General features: G+C 36.2%; 1 protein-coding gene across 2 annotated transcripts; it reads right to left on the bottom strand.

Annotated features, from left to right (window-relative positions):
- Window positions 1–1,997: 1,997 nt before the first annotated feature.
- LOC140810104 (uncharacterized) lies at window positions 1,998–20,938 on the bottom strand. Of its 2 annotated transcripts, none has more exons than XM_073167914.1 (7): window positions 20,786–20,938; window positions 19,645–19,739; window positions 3,634–3,713; window positions 3,490–3,545; window positions 3,176–3,288; window positions 2,501–2,559; window positions 1,998–2,324 (listed from the first exon to the last, which is right to left on the bottom strand). In XM_073167914.1, the coding sequence occupies exons 1-7, from the start codon at window positions 20,883–20,885 to the stop codon at window positions 2,033–2,035; spliced, it is 795 nt and encodes a 264-aa protein (XP_073024015.1). In that variant the 5' UTR covers window positions 20,886–20,938; the 3' UTR covers window positions 1,998–2,032. The 2 variants fall into 2 exon arrangements, with proteins under 2 accessions (XP_073024015.1, XP_073024016.1); XM_073167915.1 differs by having other exon boundaries at window positions 20,772–20,910.
- Between the last annotated feature and the right edge of the window lie 960 nt (window positions 20,939–21,898).

Here is a 21,898-nt window from a genome sequence, read left to right as displayed (position 1 = left end):
TTTTTTTAAAATGAATATTCGAATATCCAGTTTTTAATACACATTCTGAGTATTTCATTTACTAAATCAAGTATTTTAAAATTAAAAGTAAATATTTCAAAAAATTCAATTAGTTGCGAATTTGTTTTTTTAAATGCATATTCGAATATCCAGTTTTTAATACACATTCTGAGGTAAAACTAAGTATTTCAAAAAATTCAATTAGTTGCGAACTTGTTTTTTTTTAAATGCATACTCGAATATCCAGTTTTTTAATACACATTATGAGTATTTCATTTACTAAATCAAGTATTTTAATATTTAAATCAAGTATTTCAGAAGTAAAACTAAATATTTCAAAAAAATCAATTAGTTGCGAACTTGTTTTTTTTTTAATGCATACTCGAATATCCAGTTTTTTAATACACATTCTGAGTATTTTATTTACTAAATCAAGTATTTTAATATTTAAATTAAGTATTTCATAAGTAAAACTAAGTATTTCAAAAAATTCAATTAGTTGCGAACTTGTTTTTTTTAAATGCATACTCGAATATCCAGTTTTTTAATACACATTCTGAGTATTTCATTTACTAAATCAAGTATTTTAAAATTGAAATTAAGTATTTCACAAGTAAAACTAAGTATTTCAAAAAATTCAATTAGTTCCGAATTTGTTTTTTTTAAATGCATATTCGAATATCCAGTTTTTAATAAACATTCTGAGTATTTCATTTACTGAATCAAGTATTTTAAAATTGAAACTAAGTATTTCACAAGCAAAACTAAGTATTTCAAAAAATTCAATTAGTTGTGAATTTGTTTTTTTAATAAAAAAATATTTAAATTAAATATACATGTCATCCAAATGCATCGGGATTGATGAGTGGAAAGAGAAAATGTCCAACAAAAATAAGTATTTATATATTTTTTATTAATTAAAAGGGTAAAAATGTAAAAATACATTAAACATGTAGTAAAAACTAAGGTGGTCTTTTGTCAGGTACTAAAATACAAAAAAATTCTGTTGGGTACTGAATCTTAAACAAATCATGCACATATGTATTTTTCTCTAATTTACCGTTAAAATAATGTAGTGTAAACTCATGGAATATTTAATTTATGGCTCTATCAAAAATATTCACACAAAATATTATACCGCTACTAATTCATAATCCATAAAATCAATCAATTTATTTTTTATGACGAGCACGATGGCTCGTTCTCATGTTACTCATTTAATGAGATTTTTATTTTAAATTTTTTAAAATTATGTATTATAAATTTTTTGAATATTTAAATTAATTTATGGCAAAAACTTGTGTGAGACGGTCTCACGAGTCGTATTTGTGAGACGGATCATTTATTTGGACCATCCATGAAAAAGTATTATTTTTATGCTAAGAGTATTACTTTTTATTCTGAATATGGGTAGGATTGACCCGTCTCACAAATTAGGATCCGTGAGACGGTATGAGACATACTCCTTTATGATTCTATCAGAATAGATCCGTCAATATTCTCATGAAACTTGTACTACTTTCATATCATAAATCTTCTCTTTTTTTTAATTCTCATTAATTATATCTAAATTTTTTTTAGTTGTTGACTTAGGACGATGATAGAGATCATATCTCGCAGAACCAAAATGCCTTTGTTCCTATTAGGATGGAGCTAATTCATAGTCTTAATTTACCTATTTGAGTAAACAACGATATCAGGAAACTTGATATGACGAAGCTGCATGATAGAGTTCGACAACCTTGCCTCCTTAATGTCCTCAAAAAATTTGGATTCTCTGGGAGAGGTTTCACAGATATTTTATGTATCTATATCCTCGTGTGTAAATTTTTATCATTTAATAAGAATATATTTGTGTACATAAGAATGAATGTCCCGTGTGTTATAATTTTTAGAAAATTATTGTATCCTGCATTGGCTTCCATCTATATCCATATTCCACCTTTTACGATCTCATACAAATAAATTTTCTTATGCTATTTCAAAAGAAACCAAACTGACAATTCCTTATCTTCTCTTGCAGAGTAAATGTTCAATTTTCACCAGTGTCTTCATCAAAGATGTACAAGCATGGAACTGCTGGTATATGCTCAAGAGTTTCACTTTGTTCATTCTCTCTTGTTTCATTAGATTTCCAACCTAAATGCTCAATATAGACCTCATCAAAAGCGTCGATAGTCAGTCCCGATGCTAGAAACAACTCCAATTCATTAACAAACCTTTCTGTTCTACCAGTTAGGAAAGGTTTGACTGCTTTAGATAATATCATTCGGAACTCTTCTCGCACCATCTCAGCCAACATTGTCAAATGTTTTGAAGTATCTCTGCAAAATTAGAAGGGCGGCTGTGAAGAGAAAAATCCTAGAAAATTTGGTGATAACCCCCCCAACATTTTACTTGCATAATACATGTTCATTACAAAGTATATCAAGTGTTCGTCTAAATTGCTATGCAAAACAGATTTGAATAAACTTAATCATTATGCAGAAATAGATATTACCTTCTCAATGAGTCGATCACACCAAGCACGTAATGCACGATAATGTCTACATCTTCCTCCTGCATATAAAGCACATAACATATTTACACGCCAGCAACTGTTTGAGAAGGCAAAGGCTTTTCATGTTTCAATGCATGATCATTGTAAGTAGACCAGAAACTAAGAGAAACTGTTTATTTCATTATTTTCTCATATATTCTTTACACAATTATTCAACGTGAAGGAAGAAGCAAAATAAGGAAAGATAAAATCCCATATACAATGGGATTTAAATCAATCAATCCCTTATAATCTGAGAGACGAACAAAATAAGTTTTAACACCCTTCCCCACTCACTCTCCCTCAAGTTGGTACGAAAATATCAGTCATGCCCAGCTTGCGAACTTAAACTTCAAAAGGTTGCCTTCATAGGCCCTTAGTTAGAATATCAACGACCTGCTGTATACTCGGCACAAATGGAATACAAATTATTAATTTTCTCTAGTCACATTTACATACATCCAAAATGCAAACTGAATTTACTCACACAAAGCATAAGAAATTGGTACTATAAATAATAATTATGAAAGAAGAATTTAATTTTTTAGTAAAAACTAATAAAAATACCATTTGGATGTAAAAGAGGGTTTCCATGCAGATACAACACAGGAGAAATGAGGAATACAAATGAAAAACCTGCATTACTGCCTGAATTTCCCTTCTCAACCAGTCATGAAGCCAACTATTCGGCTGAAGATACTTGCGAAACTTCCAATAACGCGAGACTTGTAGTTTGTCATCTAGATTACCTAGAGCCAGAAGGTTTTATGTGATCATCAATAAGAAATGAGAAAATATGTTGAATAATAATTTTAATAATAATCACAATAAAAGTACCGCCAAAGGCCTCGTAGCCCAACAACTCCCCATTATCGAGAGAACGTCTCAAGTCTGAGAACCAACCCCCTCCCTAACTCAAGAATAAACAAAAAAAAGACAAATACAAGTACCTGGTTCAGTGTAGTAGCATTTCAATCTATATCTGTGCGATTCTGAAAAGAACTCACTGCAGAGTTTACAAAATTCGCCGCAATCCTTATACAAATGAAATTCAAAAAACTAAAAATAAAAGGAAAATAAAATAAGATTTTTACCTATTCCCGAAACACTTGTTAACATAATGTCGTTGAAAAAAACTTCCGTCGTATCCATAAATTATGGAGATATTCTCTACCTGCACGGGCCACAACAAAATATAAGATGACATAAGACTTTATTGTTCAAAAGGAAAAGAGGAGACATCACTAAGTCTTGAACATAAAATCAATTGTCATTGTACTGTAGTAAGATGATCTAGGCATATGAATTTTATTATTTTCCTTCTCCAGTTTTGAAATGCCTAAATAAGATTGGCACACATACTTGTTGAAGATCTTGAATAAGATAAATAAAAATTTATTTAAAGTTTAAATAAGGACTAGATCAATTGTTTCTCTTGCTTATATAATTTTTAAGTATGTACTTTTTACGCTTAATGAATAATGAAGAATATTTCTTTTCCTTATATAGATCCTACACCAAACTACATGGTATCAGACATTCAGGTTAAACCCTAGCCATAGCCATGAACAAAATACAGCCACATGGCTTCGTCCTCTGATTCCGATAATCAAACACCAACCCACCCGCCTGCACCCACATCTAATTTATCTCCGATTCAGTCCATTACCTGCCACAAAATCAATGACCAGAATTATCTTCAATTGTCCTAGTCCGTGTCCGTCATGATGTTTATCTTTGGCAAGGGCAAGGAATATCTCATATCTGGTTCCTCCAAACGTTCAGCTTCTACTGATGGCAAGTTCAAGTCTTGTAACTCCGAGAACAACATGCTCATGTCCTGACTTATCAATCCTATGGTCTCAGATATCAAAGAGAACTTCCTGTTGTGCCCATCTGCCAAAGAGATATGGGAGGCAGTCCAGGAGACATTCTGCCCATGACAACACCTCATAATTATTCGGCGTGGAAGGATTGCCTCACAATGTCCGCTAGGGTGAGGACACTGTCACAACATAGTTCAATGCCCTCATCAAACTCTGGCAGCAACTGCATTTATTTGAATCCCATGACTGGAAGAGTCCGGCTGATGAATCACAATTCAGGGAAATTGTGGAAACTAAGCGTGTTTAAATTCCTTCCCGGCCTCAATCCATCTCTCGATGAAGTTTGAGGCAGCATCTTGGCCACGAAACCATTGCCAAGATTCCGTGCAGCCTTCTCCGAGGTCCTACATGAGGAGAGTCACCGGAAGTTGATGTTGGGCACCTCCCGTTCCCCTACGATCGATGCTTCTGCCCTTGCTTCCACTCGGCGGTCATTCTCCTTAAGTCCCGACGGCGGTGCGCGCAATTCGCTGCATTCTACTACTACTCTTAATCAGTCAATGCGTTATGGTCGACTCCGGTGCGACAAGTGTAAGAAACCCAACCACACGCTGGACCCTTACTGGCGCATTCATGGCAAACCATCCGATTGGAAACCAAGCAGGCAACGACGTGCCAATTCAGTTGCTATCGTTAATACTCTTCATGTCTCGCAGCAACCTTTCACCCAAGGGGCAACATGATGTCCTTCAGTGGTTGTTCGCCCAGAATTTTACTCAGAATTCTGCCTAACCTACATCACTTCTCAGTACTGGTAATGCACCCCCATCAAGGTGAATTTCCCCTTGCATTTTTCACGAAACAAGATTTGTATTCTACATGGATTGTTGACTTGGGTGCCTATCACATGACGCGCAGTCTTTCTCTCTTTAGCTCCCACAAGCCTTGTCGGCTCTCTCGATTTGTGCGAATTGCAATGGTTCTAGTTCAAAAATTGTTGGTGTTGGTTCTGTACAACTCTCACGTGATATTTGCTTACAATATGCGCTCTTCGTCCCTGACCTTGCGTTAATTTACTGTCTGTCAGCAAGATTAATGCCGATCTTCACTGCACTACTAAATTCTCTATTATTTCTTCTATTTTTCAGGAGCTGTGATCGAATGTGATCGAGGAAAACGATTGTCAGTGCTGATCTGTGTGCTGGCTTGTTTCTTATTTGGATGGAGCCTCAATTCAAGAATGGACTGTAGAGTATTCCAAGACCAGTCTTTCGTAATTCTTGTTATGTTTTCAATTTCAATAAAGACATTGATATTCTTTTATGGCATTATAAATTAGGTCATCCGAACTTTCTATACTTAGCCAAACAGTTCCCATTTCTCTTCACAAATAAAACACCACATTTAATTCATTGTGATATTTGCCAAGTTTCCGCACCTACCACTTTCAAACCACAGCCATACAAACCATCGATGCCCTTCTCACTTATTGGTGAAACCCCCATAAGAGCCCGGGTCATGGATGACCCGAGATATTACATGGATAGCCCAAATCAGGGCAAATTTGCAGGAGGAGTTCGTCAAAAGTAGGGTAGGTGAATGTCTGGGACATCTTCTCCCCGGGTTATCAAAAGCCCGAGCTCTCATACAAGCTCCCGGATGGTTTCTACCTGGGTTACCTCGAAAATAGCACTTCACTCGAAAGCAACAATATGAGCTACCTTATGCTTGATAATCATTACTGAACCACGAGGGTTGGCGTGTCAGAACAAGTTGTCACAAGTAGGATATGGGCAGCCATCTTACCCTAAGTAGCAAGTGGGCACTAAAAACAAGGTAATCATGAGATTTCCTCCTATAAATAGAAGGTATGTATTTCATTTGAAGGATTCTGAACTTTTTGAGCATTCACGTATATTCACTCACATATACAGTTTTTCTTCTTCATCTTTCACCTGCTGACTTAAATATTGGAGTGGCTACGCCGGACATCTCTCCGACGCCCATTCACGAGTTCACTTCCTTGTTTCTTGGTTACATTTGAAGCCATATCCCTTGCTCATTTTCCTTAAACACAACTCTTATCAGATCCAGTGGATTGCCCTGACGCTGCTCACCCAATTCAACCCGGATCGCATCACTCATCCATAGCGACATCGGCCATAAAAAATAAAAAACCTAACGGGTACTCGCTAGTTCTTTTTATTTGTGGACAATCATACTTGAGTAACATGGATATTCCTCGAGAAAGACAAGTCCAAAACAACGTCCCTGTTCCAACATTTACACGCCATGATCCAGACTCAGATTCCACCAAAAAACAAGTCCTCCGCACTAATCGGGCTCGTGATTATTTTAATTCTGTGTTGGGTACTTATCTGGCCAACCATGACATTGTACACCAAAGTTCTTGTGTCGACATCCCTCAACAAAATGGGGTTTCTGAACACAAAAATTGTCACCTCCTTGAAATTACCCATTTTTTTGTTCACATAGAAAGTCCTAACCATTTTTGAGGTGATTTGGTATTTATTGCCACTTACCTCATTAATAGAATGCCTTCTTGTGTCCTCAACTACAAAACTCCTATCGAGGACTTGAATACTTTCCCCAAACACATCTTAACTTTATTCCCTCAAGATATTTGGGTGTTCCGCTTTCATCCATATTCATTCCCAACACCATGGGAAACTCGACCCCGGGCCATCAAATGCAATGTTCTTGGGTACTCCCCTAACCGTCCCCCTAACTAGAAAGCCTACAAATGCTACTCCCCAATCACCAAAAAGTTCTATCACTATCTCGATGTCACCTCTTCGAAAACGAACTTTTCTACCCCAATTTCTCCATTCATGGGGAGAGTAACACCGATGAATCTTCATATTGGGATCCCACATCATTTGTCGACCCAATCCATGTCACTAGAGATCCAAACCATGTGCCAGAACCTAACCACCTATCAGCTTCCCCAAACAGTCAAAGTTTATTCAAGAAGAAAGGTCATCCTAATGGAGAGACAACAAGAATTAATACAAAGTCAGCCAATCCAAGACACTTCTAGTCTTCTACAATGTCAGTTTCCAGTGAAAAAACCAAGTACTAAATGAAAAAAAACCAAGTTACTACTGAACTTGACATTAATTCTCCCATACTAGATCATAGCAACATTGGTGATAAGACCTATTACTTTAAGAAAGGGAATTAGGACATGTACACAACACCCGATATGTAACTTTGTCTCATTTGACTGTGAGACAAATTAGGACATGCACACAACACCCGTTATGGAACTAGGACATGTACACAACACTCGGTATGTAACTTTGTCTATTGCTTTAAGAAAAGGAACTAGGACACGTACACAACACCCCCTGGAAAACGAAACTGGGTGCAAATGGATTTTTACTGTGAAATATAACGCTGATGGGAGAATTGAATGATACAAAGCACGACTCATTTGGAAAAAAGTGCACTCACTCGTATGGAATTGACTACCAAGACACATTTGCTCCGGTAGCAAGAATCAACACCGTCATGGTACTCTTGCTGCCAATCTTAATTAACCACTATTCAAACTGCATGTTAAAAAAGTGTTCCTCAATGGGGAGCTGGAAGAAGAAGTACACAGATATTCTCCCGGGATTTGTGACAGAAGCCATGAACACAAAGTGTGTAGGTTGAAAAAGTCTGTATACTATCGTAAACAGTCACCTAGTTCCCGGTTTCACCGGTTTACAAATGCACTAACAAAAGAAGGATACCTACAATGCCAGTAAGGTCACATGTTATTTGTCAAGCACGTTGAGAGAATGATAGTTGCTCTCATTGTCTAACATTGATGAGATTATTTGTTCTCACAGGAAATCATGAAACAAAAATGACTTGTATAAAAGGTGTCCTTTTAAATAAGTTTGAAATGAAAGATCTAGGAAATGTTAAATATTTTCTGGGCATCGAACTAGCTACATAAGGTCTAGGAAATTCGAACTATGTAACCCGACTGCATCCAATCGAGGATTTTATTTAAAATATGTGTTTAATGATTTTTATGCATGACTATTGCATGGTTAGGTGTTGTTGCATGGCTATTTTAAAGTTTTATGCATTAGGGTTTTAAGTTGTATTTCGCGCTCGAACGGGTAACAGAGACCAGAGACAATAAAAAAAATATTTTTACTGAATAATTAATTTTAATTATTTAATATGAAATGTTTTAAGTATGATTTTTGAATGAGCCTTGGTTGGGTATTTTTACTCGCCGGGCTATATTTTTAACCGGTACGCAAATATTATCGAATCGGAGACTTTTTTAGGGATCGGGCAATATTTTTACAAACGTACCAAAGCGAAATATTTTTCGAGAATGTGTTTGGGCTTGGTGGGCCCAAAACCCTTTTAACTTCATTTAAATTTTAATTAAGGCCCATTTATACTAAAGCTTTCTACTTAAACCCATTATTAAGCAGACCCTAAACCTAAATTTTCCCTGGCAGCCGTCCCCTCCCCTCCCAACAGCAGTCTCCCCTCAATTTTTCAGCAGCAAAGCTGTCAGTCCCCTTGATTTTCAAAGAAAACTTCTTCTCCGCTTCTCCGGTGCAAGCCCTACGTACGTATCTTCAAGTTTTTGAGCACGTAAACGTTAAGGCACACCATGTATCTTCTTTTTCTCATCATTCATGCTGTATAATGTCGATATGTGTGCCGTGTATGAACATGGTTCGGTCCTTGCATGTTAAACGTTTTTTACTTTGGTTTGTCATGAACTACGTATGTTTATGTATATATATCTCACGTTTTCTTGACTTATTTGCAAGAGGCTGCTATCTAAGGTTTGTGAGGTTGTTCACGTCAAGGGCTAGGATGTCAAGGGGCTGGAGTCGGCTGGGGGTCGAGGGTTTTGAGGACCGATTGATTTATTGATGGTTCTTGGGCTCGGGTATGGTGAGGTCGAAGGTTTTTGGTGTGCCGCCGTGCATGGCTCGATTCCAGCCAAGAAGCTTACCCTCTTGGGTCTATTACAGGGCTGGGAGGAGGCCATGAACAACTGGTTGTGGTCTAGTAGTCAGCCGAAGGAGCTTGGTTTAGGGGTGGCTCGGTTGTCTTGTTGCGGCAATGTATCGGGGGGTAACACATAGGGCTGATGCTTTGGGCAGTAGGCTTACTTAGGGCTGGTCAAGGAGAGTCTCTTGGGTTCGATCTTGGTCCCAGCATAGTTGGTTAGGCGCTGGTCCACTCGGTCGTGAGCTAGGACCGAAAATTTAGAACCATGGTGCGACTAGGGTTAAGGCTTGAACGCACAGGAAATTTCAGGGAGGTTTCAGCGACTTATGAGGGTCCTAATTGGTCTGATTTATGTTGATTAGGGGCTGGTAGGGTGTGAATAAGTCGTGGCTAAAATTTGGGAAAGTTTGGTAAAGATTCGAGTTGATTCATGTTAAAACCGGGACTCTGGTCCAAGTTTTAAAACGAATCGTATAAGTTTTGAAACATGCTCGAATTTACGTCTAAAAAATGCTTATTATTATGTTTTTAGGTGTTTTTAGGAGTTTGGTTGGATTCAGATCGAAATTTTGAGGTTTAGGGGTAAAATGGTAAATTAAGGTTTCCAGGGGCAAAATGGTCATTTTGCAACTGAGTCGAATTTTTAGCTCTGGTGGCGCCCTAAACACGTTTTGACATGTTTTAAATGTTTATGTTATCATGAATATGAATTTTATGTAAATATGAAAAATACGCTGCATGGTTGATTTTAAGAAAAAATTAACGTATATTCATGGTTTTATTAAGTGATGAATATGATAACACGTTTTGAAGGATGTGAGTGTGTTGTGACTAATACGATTATATGAGATATTATGAGCTGAGGTCAAGGCTCAGTGGACGGGTAATGCTGTCGCTAATGTCCCCGCCGCCGGATACCGCAATTAAATTGGATGTATCCATCGAATAGAGCTGATACGAAAGTCACAATTAATAATTGAAGATTAAAAGAAAATGTATGCGTATATGATGTTATGATGAGACATGTTTTGACACGTTATGATTTTATACGACATGTTTACATTATGTTTTTAAGTTCATGAAACGTATGTTGCTTACAGTATTTTTCACTGTTGCATGTTATGTATATGTATTCGATATGACGTTACAAGTGTGTTGAGTCTCACTAGGTGTGAATGATGCAGGTGAGCATGTTGATGAGGAGGCTGGAGGTGCCGAAGTCTGAGTCGGCAAGATGCGCACACATGAACCCGATGACCATATTTTCCGCACATCATGTTTCTGAGTTAGGAGTAGACATGATCATTTTTATACGCTTTGTTTTGACATGATGATGATTACCAGGATTTTTACTTATTTTATTTTTACCTACATCTAGGATAGACGAGTTGACGATAATTTTTAAACTGCAGTATTTTATCGGTTATATGATTACGATTTTTTTAAAGGCATATTTTTCAGGAATATTGCATGCATGCATAATTTTAAGAATTTCGAAAAATTGAGCTTGTTAAAAAAATTGTAGCATTTTTAAGTAGTAGATTTTACAAGCTAGATCATTTAAGGGGATTTCAGTTTCACAAAGAAAATATATTCTAAATCTACACTAGTATCATGGGTTGCAAACCAGTTAACAATGGATCCAAATGTGAGAATAAGGACGAATTATGGGCGAGCTTTTGTTGACAAAGGAAGATACTACTGATTGGTTGGGAAATTGATTTATCTATCACACACTGGACCTAACATTGGATACATCGTGAGTGTTGTCGTTTAGTACATGACTAAACCCACTGAAGAACACATGGAAATTGTATATCGAGTGTTGAGATACTTAAAAGGGAAAACCTGGAAAAGGGTTGCTTTTTAGAAAGACTACAATAAAAAATGTTAGAGTCTATAGTGATACTGATTGGGCAGTTTCCTGTTGATAGGCACTCTACATCTAGATACTGTTCATTCGTATGAGGTAATCCAGTAACATAGAGAAACAAGAAACAACCAGTTGTAGCCAGAAGTAGTGCAGAAACTGAATTCCGTGCTTTGTCCAATAGAATTTGTGAAGGCGTAACTTAAAATGTTGCTCAATGAATTGAAGATGGTGATGTGTGACAACTAAGCGGCATTGAAGATTGCTAAGAATCATGTACACCATGACCGAATCAAGCATGTGGAAATAGATATGTATTTTATAAGTGAAAAGATTGAGAAGAGAGTAGTTGATCTCCACTATGTTCCCACACACGTGCAACTGACAAATATCCAAGCATGGCATGACGAACATTTACCACCATGCTTGAGGGGGAGTGTTCAAGATCTTGGATAAGATAAATAAGATATTCATTCAAATTTTAAATAAAGATTATATATTTAGATTTTTTAGGGATATTCGGTTATTTCTCATTCTTATATATTTCAGTATGTACTTTGATGAATGATATTTCTTTTCCTTCTACAGATCCTATTAAACAAACCACAATAGTACATGAAAAATGATAATTCCTCAAATCAACAATACTGAGTTCAACAAATATACATACATATAGATATCGTTAAAGATTATGATAAAATCAATTAAAGATGCTAGATTGATTGATTGTATCTCGACGGATGCGTATATCAGATTAGCATAGATTAAGGCATTTTGTGGATATGAATCCCAAAAGTCCAACTATTTCTTTTCTAGGGCTCTAGCCCTGTAGGTGTATATATACTTATACAAACTTTTGGACACTTTTAACTTGGTATCAGAGCCAGCGTTCCAACAATAATATTCTGGTCGCCGACGTTCTGCCCTCCAGGTGAAAATCATCATTCTGTGATTTGTTACTCCGCGCAATTGTTGGCCCATATTTCTCAAAGATTTTGCGCGATCGCAAACTTGTATAATCTTTGGGCTTAAATTTCCGGTCCATCACATTGGTAATCTATGTGATTATTTACTACTCATTCGATCAATCAGTGCTCGTACCATTTAAGCCTGAAAATTGACAATGTCATCCTCTACAGCTTCTCCAGATTTTGCCAAGTCTGAGAAAGTAAACTCTAGTATGTCAATTGGATATTTGCAGAATATTAGGGCAATTTTCGATTGGATGGATAAATATAGTGCATACATATTTGAAAAGAAAAGGAAGACTTGCTCATCTTCCGAGCAATGTCCAAAAAAAGGTGAGAAAGGCTTTGAAACATGGGATGAAGCTGGCTCTATGGTTATGTCATGGTTGTGGGACAAAATGGATACGAAAATCAGTGACAAAATTATGTTCCTGACTTTAAAACCATATGGGATTCAATCCGTCGAACCTATTCCAAGGCTCGAGACACTGCTCATGTTTATGAAATAAATGTCAAAGTAGGAGTAATTAAGCAGGGAAACAAATATGTCACTGAGTATGCGAATCAGTTAAAATGTAGAAGCCTGAAGATGCAACTACTCTCAGAAACCTTACTGATAAAGACAGAGTCTATGAATTTTTGGCTGGGTTAAACTCTGAATTCGATTAGGGTGGAGTTCGAATTCTAAGGAAGGATGGAGTTTCATCATTGGAAGAAACAATTTCCTTAATACAGGTAGAAGAGAGTAGAAGGAGTGTGATGCTTGAAGTCCAGAATTCGGATGGTTCAGGTATGGTGGCAACAAAATCAGAATTTTCACATCAAGAAAATGGAATAGAAGGACAAACTAAAGCTCTCGAACGTGAGAATAAGAAAGAACTTCGGTGCTCGGTGCTCCTATTGTAGGAAGACTGGACATACAAAGGATAAGTGCTGGAAACTTCATGACAGACTACGTGAAGGGAACCAGAGAAGAAGAGCTCAATAAACTGGGCAGGCCAATCTCAATATTGGCCAGCATGACCAGGAAGCATATTTGAAGCAGATCGACCTCAAGGAAGAAACTGAAAAACTCAAAGGGATGATCAAATCGCTTGAAAATGCTGGCGGGAATAAATCAGGGAACTGCTCATTGGCACTTTCAGGAAAGTACCCAATCTCTCTAGGGGTAAATGTCTCAGATAAAGCTATTAGAAATTCGGGGGTGATAGACTCCAGAGCCACTAATCAGATGGCACACTCTTCTCTTATATTCACCACTTAATACACCTTGTCCTAGTAACTGGAAAATAGCCATAGCTGATGGTTCTCTTACAACTGTGGCTAGAACTGGTGATGTGTTTGTAGTAAAGTACTTGAGTTAAGAAATGTTCTCCATGTGCCTAAGCTCTCCGGGAACCTAATATCCATCCAAAAGCTTACATCGGATAGGAATTGTAATGTCCTCTTTTATCCTTTGCTTTGTGTTTTTCAGGACCAGGGTTCGGGGAAGGAAGATTGGACTAGCAAAGAAGGCGAATGGACTTTATATCCTTGAAGAAAATGGCCCCAGTAAAACAGCTTCATCATTTTTCTCATCTTCATCAAATAAAAATAGCTCTTGGCTTCAACATTTTAGATTAGCTCACCGGTCCTTTAGTGTTTTGAGGTTATGTTTCCGCTTTGTTTGAGGGTTTTGATAAAAAAAAAACACTTCACTATGATGAGTGTAAGTTTTCTAAACACAAGCATACCCTTTCCAATAAGTAATAAAAGAAGATTGGTTCTTTTCTATCTAATTCATAGTGATATATGAGACCCTCCAATATTTTGAATATTTCAGGATCTCGTTGGTTTGTATTGTCTATGGATGATTGCATCCAAATTTCATGGATTTTTCTTCTCAAATCTAAGAGTTAAATAAGTGATATGTTTCAAGATCCATATCAATTTGGGGTGAAAATAAAGAGATTGAAGTCAAACAATGCTAGAGATTATTTCAACCAAACCCTATCCCCATATCTTGAATTAGAAGGAATCATTCATGAGTCCTTATGTGTTAATACTCCACGACAAAATGGAGTAGCAGAACGCAAGAATCATCATCTTTTAGCCACCATTCGAGCATTTCTCTTTCATAGAATGTCTCAAAAAATTATTGGGGAGAAGCAGTATAACCGCTGCTTACATTATAAATCGACTGCCTTCTAGGGTCCTGGGATTTAAATCACCATTACAAATTCTCTCTCAATTTCATCCAGACCTAAGATCATCCAATAATCTAACCCCATGACTCTTCGGGTGCATTGCGTTTGTCCACATTCATAGTCAAAATAGAGGGAAACTTGATCCTAGAGCTCTTGAGTGTATCTTTTTGGGATACTCATCAACCAAGAAGGGATACAAGAGTTATCATCCACCTACAAAGAGGCTTTTTGTCTTGATTGATGTCACATTTGATGAACAAAATTCTTATTTCAGTCAACCTCACTCCCAGAACAATCACCTATCATCTCTCAATGATGATGACAGGGATGCATTCTTGTTGGAGTTACCTTCAGCCAACTCCCCTCCAATAGTGACTGATTCACCTTCTTCTTCTAACAGCCTACCAGAACACAATCATTTTAACCAGGTTTACTCAATGAGGAAGAAGCCCGACACTGATCCTGAACTAGTCCAAGAATCCTCTCCCATAATCAGATGGCACACTGTTCTCTTATATTCACCACTTAATACACCTTATCATAGTAATCAGAAAATAGCCATAGCCGATGGTTCTCTTACAATTGTGGCTAGAATTGGTGATGACTGATGTGTTTGTAAGTAAAGTACTTGAGTTAAGAAATGTGCTCCATGTGCCTAAGCTCCCCTTGAACCTAATATCCATCCAAAAGCTTACATCCGATATGAATTGTAATGTCCTCTTTTATCCTTCGCTTTGTGTTTTTCAGGACCAGAGTTCGGGGAGGAAGATTGGACTAGCTAAGGAGGCGAATGGACTTTATATCCTTGAAGAAACTAGCCCCAGTAAAACAGCTTCATCATTTTTCTCTTCTTCATCAAATAAAAATAGCTCTTGGCTTCAACATTTTAGATTATCTCAACAGTCCTTTAGTGTTTTGAGGTTACGTTTCCGCTTTGTTTGAGGGTTTTGAAAAAAAACACCTTCACTATGATGAGTGTAAGTTTGCTAAACACAAGCGTGTATCCTTTCCAATAAGTAAGTAATAAAAGAAGATCAGTTCCTTTCTATCTAATTCATAGTGATATGTGAGACCCTCCAATATTTTGAATATTTCAGGATCTCGTTGGTTTGTCTTGTTTGTGGATGATTGCATCCGAATTTCATGGATTTTTCTTCTCAAATCTAAGAGTTAAATAAGTGATATGTCTCAAGATACAGAATCAATTTGGGGTGAAAGTAAAGAGATTGATGTCAGACAATGCTAGAGATTATTTCAACCAAACCCTATCCCCATATCTTGAAGAAGACGGAATCATTCATGAGTCCTCATGTGTTAATTCTCCACAACAAAATGGAGTAGCAGAACGCAAGAATCACCATTTTAGCCACCATTCGAGCACTTCTCTTTCATAAAAATGTCTCAAAAAATTATTGGGGAGAGGAGAAGCAATATTAACCGCTTCTTACATTATAAATCGACCGCCTTCTGGGGTCCTGGGATTCAAATCACTCTCTCAATTTTATCCAGACCTAAGATCATCCAATAATTTAACCCCACGAGTCTTTGGGTGCATTGCATTTGTCCACATTCATAGTCAAACTAGAGGGAAACTTGATCCTAGAGCTCTTGAGCGTATCTTTTTGGGATACTCATCAACCAAGAAGGGATACAAGAGTTATCATCCACCTACAAAAAGGCTTTTTTGTCTTGATTGCTGTCACCTTTGATGAACAAAATTCTTATTTCAGCTAGCCTCACTCCCAGAACAATCACCTATCATCTCTCAATGATGATGACAAGGATGCATTCTTGTTGGAGTTACCTTCAGCCAACTCCCCTCCAATAGTGACTGATTCACCCTCTTCTTCTAACAGCCTACCAGAACACATGCATTTTAACCTGGTTTACTCAATGAGGAAGAAACCCGACACTGATCCTGAACTAGTCCAAGAATCCTCTACCAAAATCATATGGCACACTCTTCTCTTATATTTACCACTTAATACACCTTATCCTAATAATCAGAAAATAGCCATAGCCGATGGTTCTCTTACAACTCTGGCTAGAATTGGTGATGACTGATGTGTTTGTAAGTAAAGTACTTGAGTTAAGAAACGTGCTCCATGTGCCTAAGCTCTCCACGAACCTAATATCCATCCAAAAGCTTACATCCGATATGAATTGTAATGTCCTCTTTTATCCTTTGCTTTGTGTTTTTCAGGACCAGAGTTCGGGGAGGAAGATTGGACTAGCTAAGGAGGCGAATGAACTTTATATCCTGGAAGAAACTAGCCCCAGTAAAACAGCTTCATCATTTTTCTCTTCTTCATCAAATAAAAATAGCTCTTGGCTTCAACATTTTAGATTAGCTCACCAGTCCTTTAGTGTTTTGAAGTTAGGTTTCCGCTTTGTTTGAGGGTTTTGAAAAAAAACACCTTCACTATGATGAGTGTAAGTTTGCTAAACATAAAAGTGTATCCTTTCCAATAAGTAATAAAAGAAGATCAGTTCCTTTCTATCTAATTCATAGTGATATATGAGACCCTCCAATATTTTGAATATTTCAGGATCTCGTTGATTTGTCTTGTTTGTGGATGATTGCATCCGAATTTCATTGATTTTTCTTCTCAAATCTAAGAGTCAAATAAGTGGATATGTTTCGATCCAGAATCAATTTGCGGTGAAAGTGAAAATAAAGAGATTGATGTCAGACAATGCTAGAGATTATTTCAACCAAACCCTATCCCCATATCTTGAAGAAGAAGGAATCATTCATGAGTCCTCGTGTTTTAATTCTCCACAACAAAATGGAGTAGCAGAACGCAAGAATCATCATTTTTTAGTCACCATTCGAGCACTTCTCTTTCATAAAAATGTCTCAAAAATTATTGAGGAGAAGCAATATTAACCGCTGCTTACATTATAAATCGACCGCCTTCTAGGGTCCTAGGATTTAAATCACTCTCTCAATTTTATCCATACCTAAGATCATCCAATAATCTAACCCCACGAGTCTTCGGATGCATTGCGTTTGTCCACATTCATAGTCAAACTAGAGGGAAACTTGATCCTAGAGCTCTTGATTGTATCTTTTTGGGATACTCATCAACCAAGAAGGGATACAAGTGTCATCCACCTACAAAGAGGCTTTTTGTCTCGATTGACGTCACCTTTGATGAACAAAATTCTTATTTCAGCAAGCCTCACTCCCAGAACAATCACCTATCATCTCTCAATGATGATGACAAGGATGCATTCTTGTTGGACTTACCTTCAGCCAACTCCCCTCCAATAGCGACTGATTCACCCTCTTCTTCCAACAGCCTACCTGAACACATGCATTTTAACCAGGTTTACTCAAGGAGGAAGAAGCCCGACACTGATCTTGAACTAGTCCAAGAATCCTCCCCCAATTCTGCAACTGAGGTATGTTCTGAACCTGAAATCTCAGTCTCACAATCTATCAAGAATAATTTACCCATTGCTGTAAGAAAAAGGAACAAGAGAGTGCACCAAACGACCCCTTTATCCTATGGCCAAATATATTACCTTCAAAAAAATTTCACCTTCAAAGAAGTTTTTTAACGAGTTTAAACACTACCGATATTCCTAATTCTTTATCTGAGACTTTATCTAATGAGAATTGGAGACTTGCTACGAAACATGAGCTGCAGGCACTTGAAAAAAATCAAACATGGGAGAACCATACCTAATCCTTTCACGACATTATTTGCAAGCTGGAAATGGAAGACCATATGATAAAATCAATTAGAGATGCTAGATTGAGGGGAGCGTTGGAGATTATGATAAAATGGAAGACCAGCTTGAGGGGAGCGTTGGAGATTATGATAAAATCAATTAGAGATGCTAGATTGATTGTCTGAATATTTAAATTGATGCGTATATTATATTAACATAGATTAGGGGATTGTGTGGATATGAATCCTGAAATTCCAGCTATTTTTTTCTAGGGCTCTATCCCTGTAGGTGTATATATACATGTACAAACATTTGAAGTATATATAAATATTTTTTTCCCACTTTTAACAGATATAATATAACACTATTAAATGAGCAAAAGCATATAACTACCTTTGATATCTCTAGTTATCGCCTTTTCATTTCAGGAACCCCATAATAACTATTACTCAGGATTGAATAATCTATCAAATGCTGATGACATCCAGCTCTAAAGCGGTAAAACATAGGAGCTTGACAGAAGAAAAAGTAGCTCCTAACTAAAGTTCTTGCCCGAAAAGTGAGTTTTTTTTTCATGAAGACATATCGGCATGAAGATTCTATGGTACTTGAGATAATACAAAAACAAGTCTTTCAGCTGGCCCAGATTCATGAATCTCTCTAATAGCTACTTCCATATCTTAGTTATTTTTTTATTTAATTCCTAGAATTTTTTTCATGTATATAATGGCAATATGGCATAATACATTAGATTCTATATTGAAAATCACTGAAATCAAATTAAAAAAAAACTAACATCAATAAGTTAAAATAACTTTTTACCAAAAAAAATGAAATTACACATGTTTCATGGTTCATGCATATGTGCCTTTTATGCTTCAATTGCAAATACAAATATATCAACAACTCTCTTTGGTATGCCATCAACTAAGTTTATTAGAAAACCTTGTATGACTTTAATGTAATCCTTCTGTCAATGGTATGTAGGAAGAAAAAAACAATACAAACAATGTGACATGGCAAATATGTTTTGTCAAAAATAACAGATGTGGGAAAAAGGCATAGGACATAAAAAAAAAGATCATATGGGGAGAGGGGAAGAACAATTAAGAAAATTAATAATTTTATCAATCAAAGTATATTCTTACACTAAACATAATGTGGTCAATCGAACAATTAATCAGGATAAATAAGTTTAGCCATGAAAAACTAAAAAGTGATCAGTAATTTATGAACAAAAGGGTCAAGCGCATATGGAGGAAACTTTTTGCTAAATCGGACCAAGTGTTGGAATGTTGGTTCCACTTTTAGCCTTCTGCGTCCCCCGAAAATAAAATCAAACATGGTTTTTTGAAAGAAAAATATTTTAAATGGGTTTTAATATTTCACTTGTAAAATTGTACGAAAATGTAACTTCATTGTGAAGTGCCTGTTGTAATATTATTTTACTCCAAAAGATAAAAACAATAAACTAAACAATTAGTTGGAAACAAGCTAACTTTAAATTAATAATTTTCTTCATTTTTTTGTGTTTGTACAATACTACTATAAAAAAAATAAAAATAAAGCTAACCTTGCACATAGGGCACTTCAATGATGAAGGTGCAGAAGAGTGTTTGCTTGCTACTATAGTGTTCCATCTTACAATGCAATCATAGCAAAATTTATCTGCAAAATTATCAATTTAATCAGCGAGTATAACGTAACTTAAAATGCAATATCTGTGTAGCAGTTCAATAACACAAAGTTCATGAAAGTACAACTCATTAAGGATTTGTACAATTCACATAAACTTAACAGTGAAATGTCTTCATGATCCAAACGAGAAAGTTAAAGGCAATTTCCTTTAAATTGAATCCCATTATCCAGCATTATGGAAGAACTCGAGGCTAGCTGGAGAACGTTATTTGGGACAAAGTTGAAGTTATCCATCTCCATACAAATAAACAGTCCTCGGTGGTTCCATAGATTCAGGCAATTACTTTCACCCGAACTCACGAATAAATGGGCACAGAACTTTACAGAAAATATAGTGTTTCCATAAGATTTAGGCAATTACTTTCACCTGAACTCACGAATGATAGTTTTACACATATTGGAGTGCCCAAAATTACTCGATATAAAAAGCTGAAAACTAAAAGGTTACAATCATGCAAAAGACGATATGAGAATCATAATGCACAAATATGACTTTGAACCACTTCTTATTCATCCTAAAATACTCTAACTGTACAGTAACTTCATGGTAGGAAAATATTCAAAACCTTGAGATTCAACTCTAGGACAAAAGGGTGCATACATTTCTCCAAGTCCCCAACTCATTCGTTTTGATAATTTCATCATTAATCGACAGAAATCATGAAGTTCTTTCTATTGACTGCTTTCACATTCTAAAGGTGGGACCAAGCAGACTAGAAGGCCCTAGTTGTTCAAGATCGCTCATTTAAGTCCTAACACAAAGTCACCGAAATTTCATCAGTTATTAAATATCCACAGATTATTGATCCATCCATCTATGTTGTTTTCCACTTTCCATATATTAAATCTATTCAAACCCATAAACCGGTGGCTATTATTCTTTGAAATTCACATCAAATCGCAAGTCAGTCAAAAGTTTTAATTTAACCAAGAAGAGACGAAAAAGCATCCGACAAGCAAGCTGCAAACGAAACAAAATCGACGCCAAATATTCATACGCACAGATAAAAACGTACGAAAACATCGGTCCAAGTAGGATTCTTGAGTGACGGAATCGAGGCAAATGGGGCAAGGGCTCCCACCGTAAGAGGAGTTGCTTCTTCCCTCTTCCACCATTAACGACGACACTTGTATGAAAACTATCTACGTATCTTTACTTCTACTAATAGTTGAGGGACTAATAAAATCAAGATAAAAATTTACGTGAGATATCTTATGGGTTATTTTTTGAAACAGATTATTTTAATCATCTACGAAAAATTGTTGTTTTTTATGTTAAAAGTATTATATTTTAATGTGAATATCGATAGAGTTAACCCATCTTACAGATAAAGATTTATGAGATCGTCTCACAAGATACTTACTCTAAAAACCAACTTCCTTTCGATTTTACTATTTTTATAATTTTGTATTTTATATTTTTCTTAAACAATAATATTTTTCTCACTCCAAAATATAAAAAAACTGCTCACATTCTCTATTTTTTCTTTTCAACCCACGATTTATTTTCCAAATTTCCACCACGCTAAGATATTAAAGAAGATAAGTTTGTGATGCTCACATTTTTTCTCTTTTCTACTCAACCCACCATTTCTTCTCCAAATTTCCACCACACTCAAATACTGAAATAGGTTAGTTTGTGAATTTTTGCCCTCAATCTCTCCCGTCGTTGTCGGTTTGGATTTATGAATCATTTTACGGGCCACATCGAGTAATAGGTGGTTGTAAATTTTTGTTCTCCTCTTCTTCTCGGAACCAAATTGAATCCGAAAAACATAAATTGAGTTTTTATATGTCAGAATTTGACAGAGCATATCAAAATTATGCCGGAACTTTTGAGGTCTTACTTTGATTTACTTTTATCCTTATTGGGCTTTTGTCTTGATTTACTTGCTTATCCTCCTATATTTGCAATGTGGTTAGCCGGTTTTATTGTTTAATGTAACCATCAGCTTTACCGACAGTATATATGCATTTGTTTTATTTATACATGGCAAAATTATAAAGAAAAAGTTTCTTTCATCTGTTGGCATAACTCGTGCGGATTGTTTTTTTACTTTAGGTTTCACATTAAAAGTTGTTATCGGGATTCTTACTTTGTGTTAGCAAGGGACTCGATCTATTCTCGG

This window comes from Primulina eburnea, chromosome 13 (assembly GCF_022965805.1).
Source record: "Primulina eburnea isolate SZY01 chromosome 13, ASM2296580v1, whole genome shotgun sequence".
Taxonomy (NCBI): Eukaryota; Viridiplantae; Streptophyta; class Magnoliopsida; order Lamiales; family Gesneriaceae; genus Primulina; species Primulina eburnea.
The sequence above is the reverse complement of the archived record's forward strand: the minus strand, read 5'-3'. Positions and strand labels throughout refer to the sequence as shown.

Excerpts from the sequence above, each read along its gene's own strand:
- LOC140810104 (XM_073167914.1), bottom strand. The coding sequence starts at position 20,885 with ATGGTGGAAGAGGGAAGAAGCAACTCCTCTTACGGTGGGAGCCCTTGC. Across the intron at positions 19,740-20,785 it reads CTACTTGGACCGATGTTTTC|ATAAATTTTGCTATGATTGC; the intron begins GTACGTTTTTAT and ends ATAATTTTGCAG. Across the intron at positions 3,289-3,489 it reads ATGCTACTACACTGAACCAG|GTAATCTAGATGACAAACTA; the intron begins GTACTTGTATTT and ends TTCTGGCTCTAG.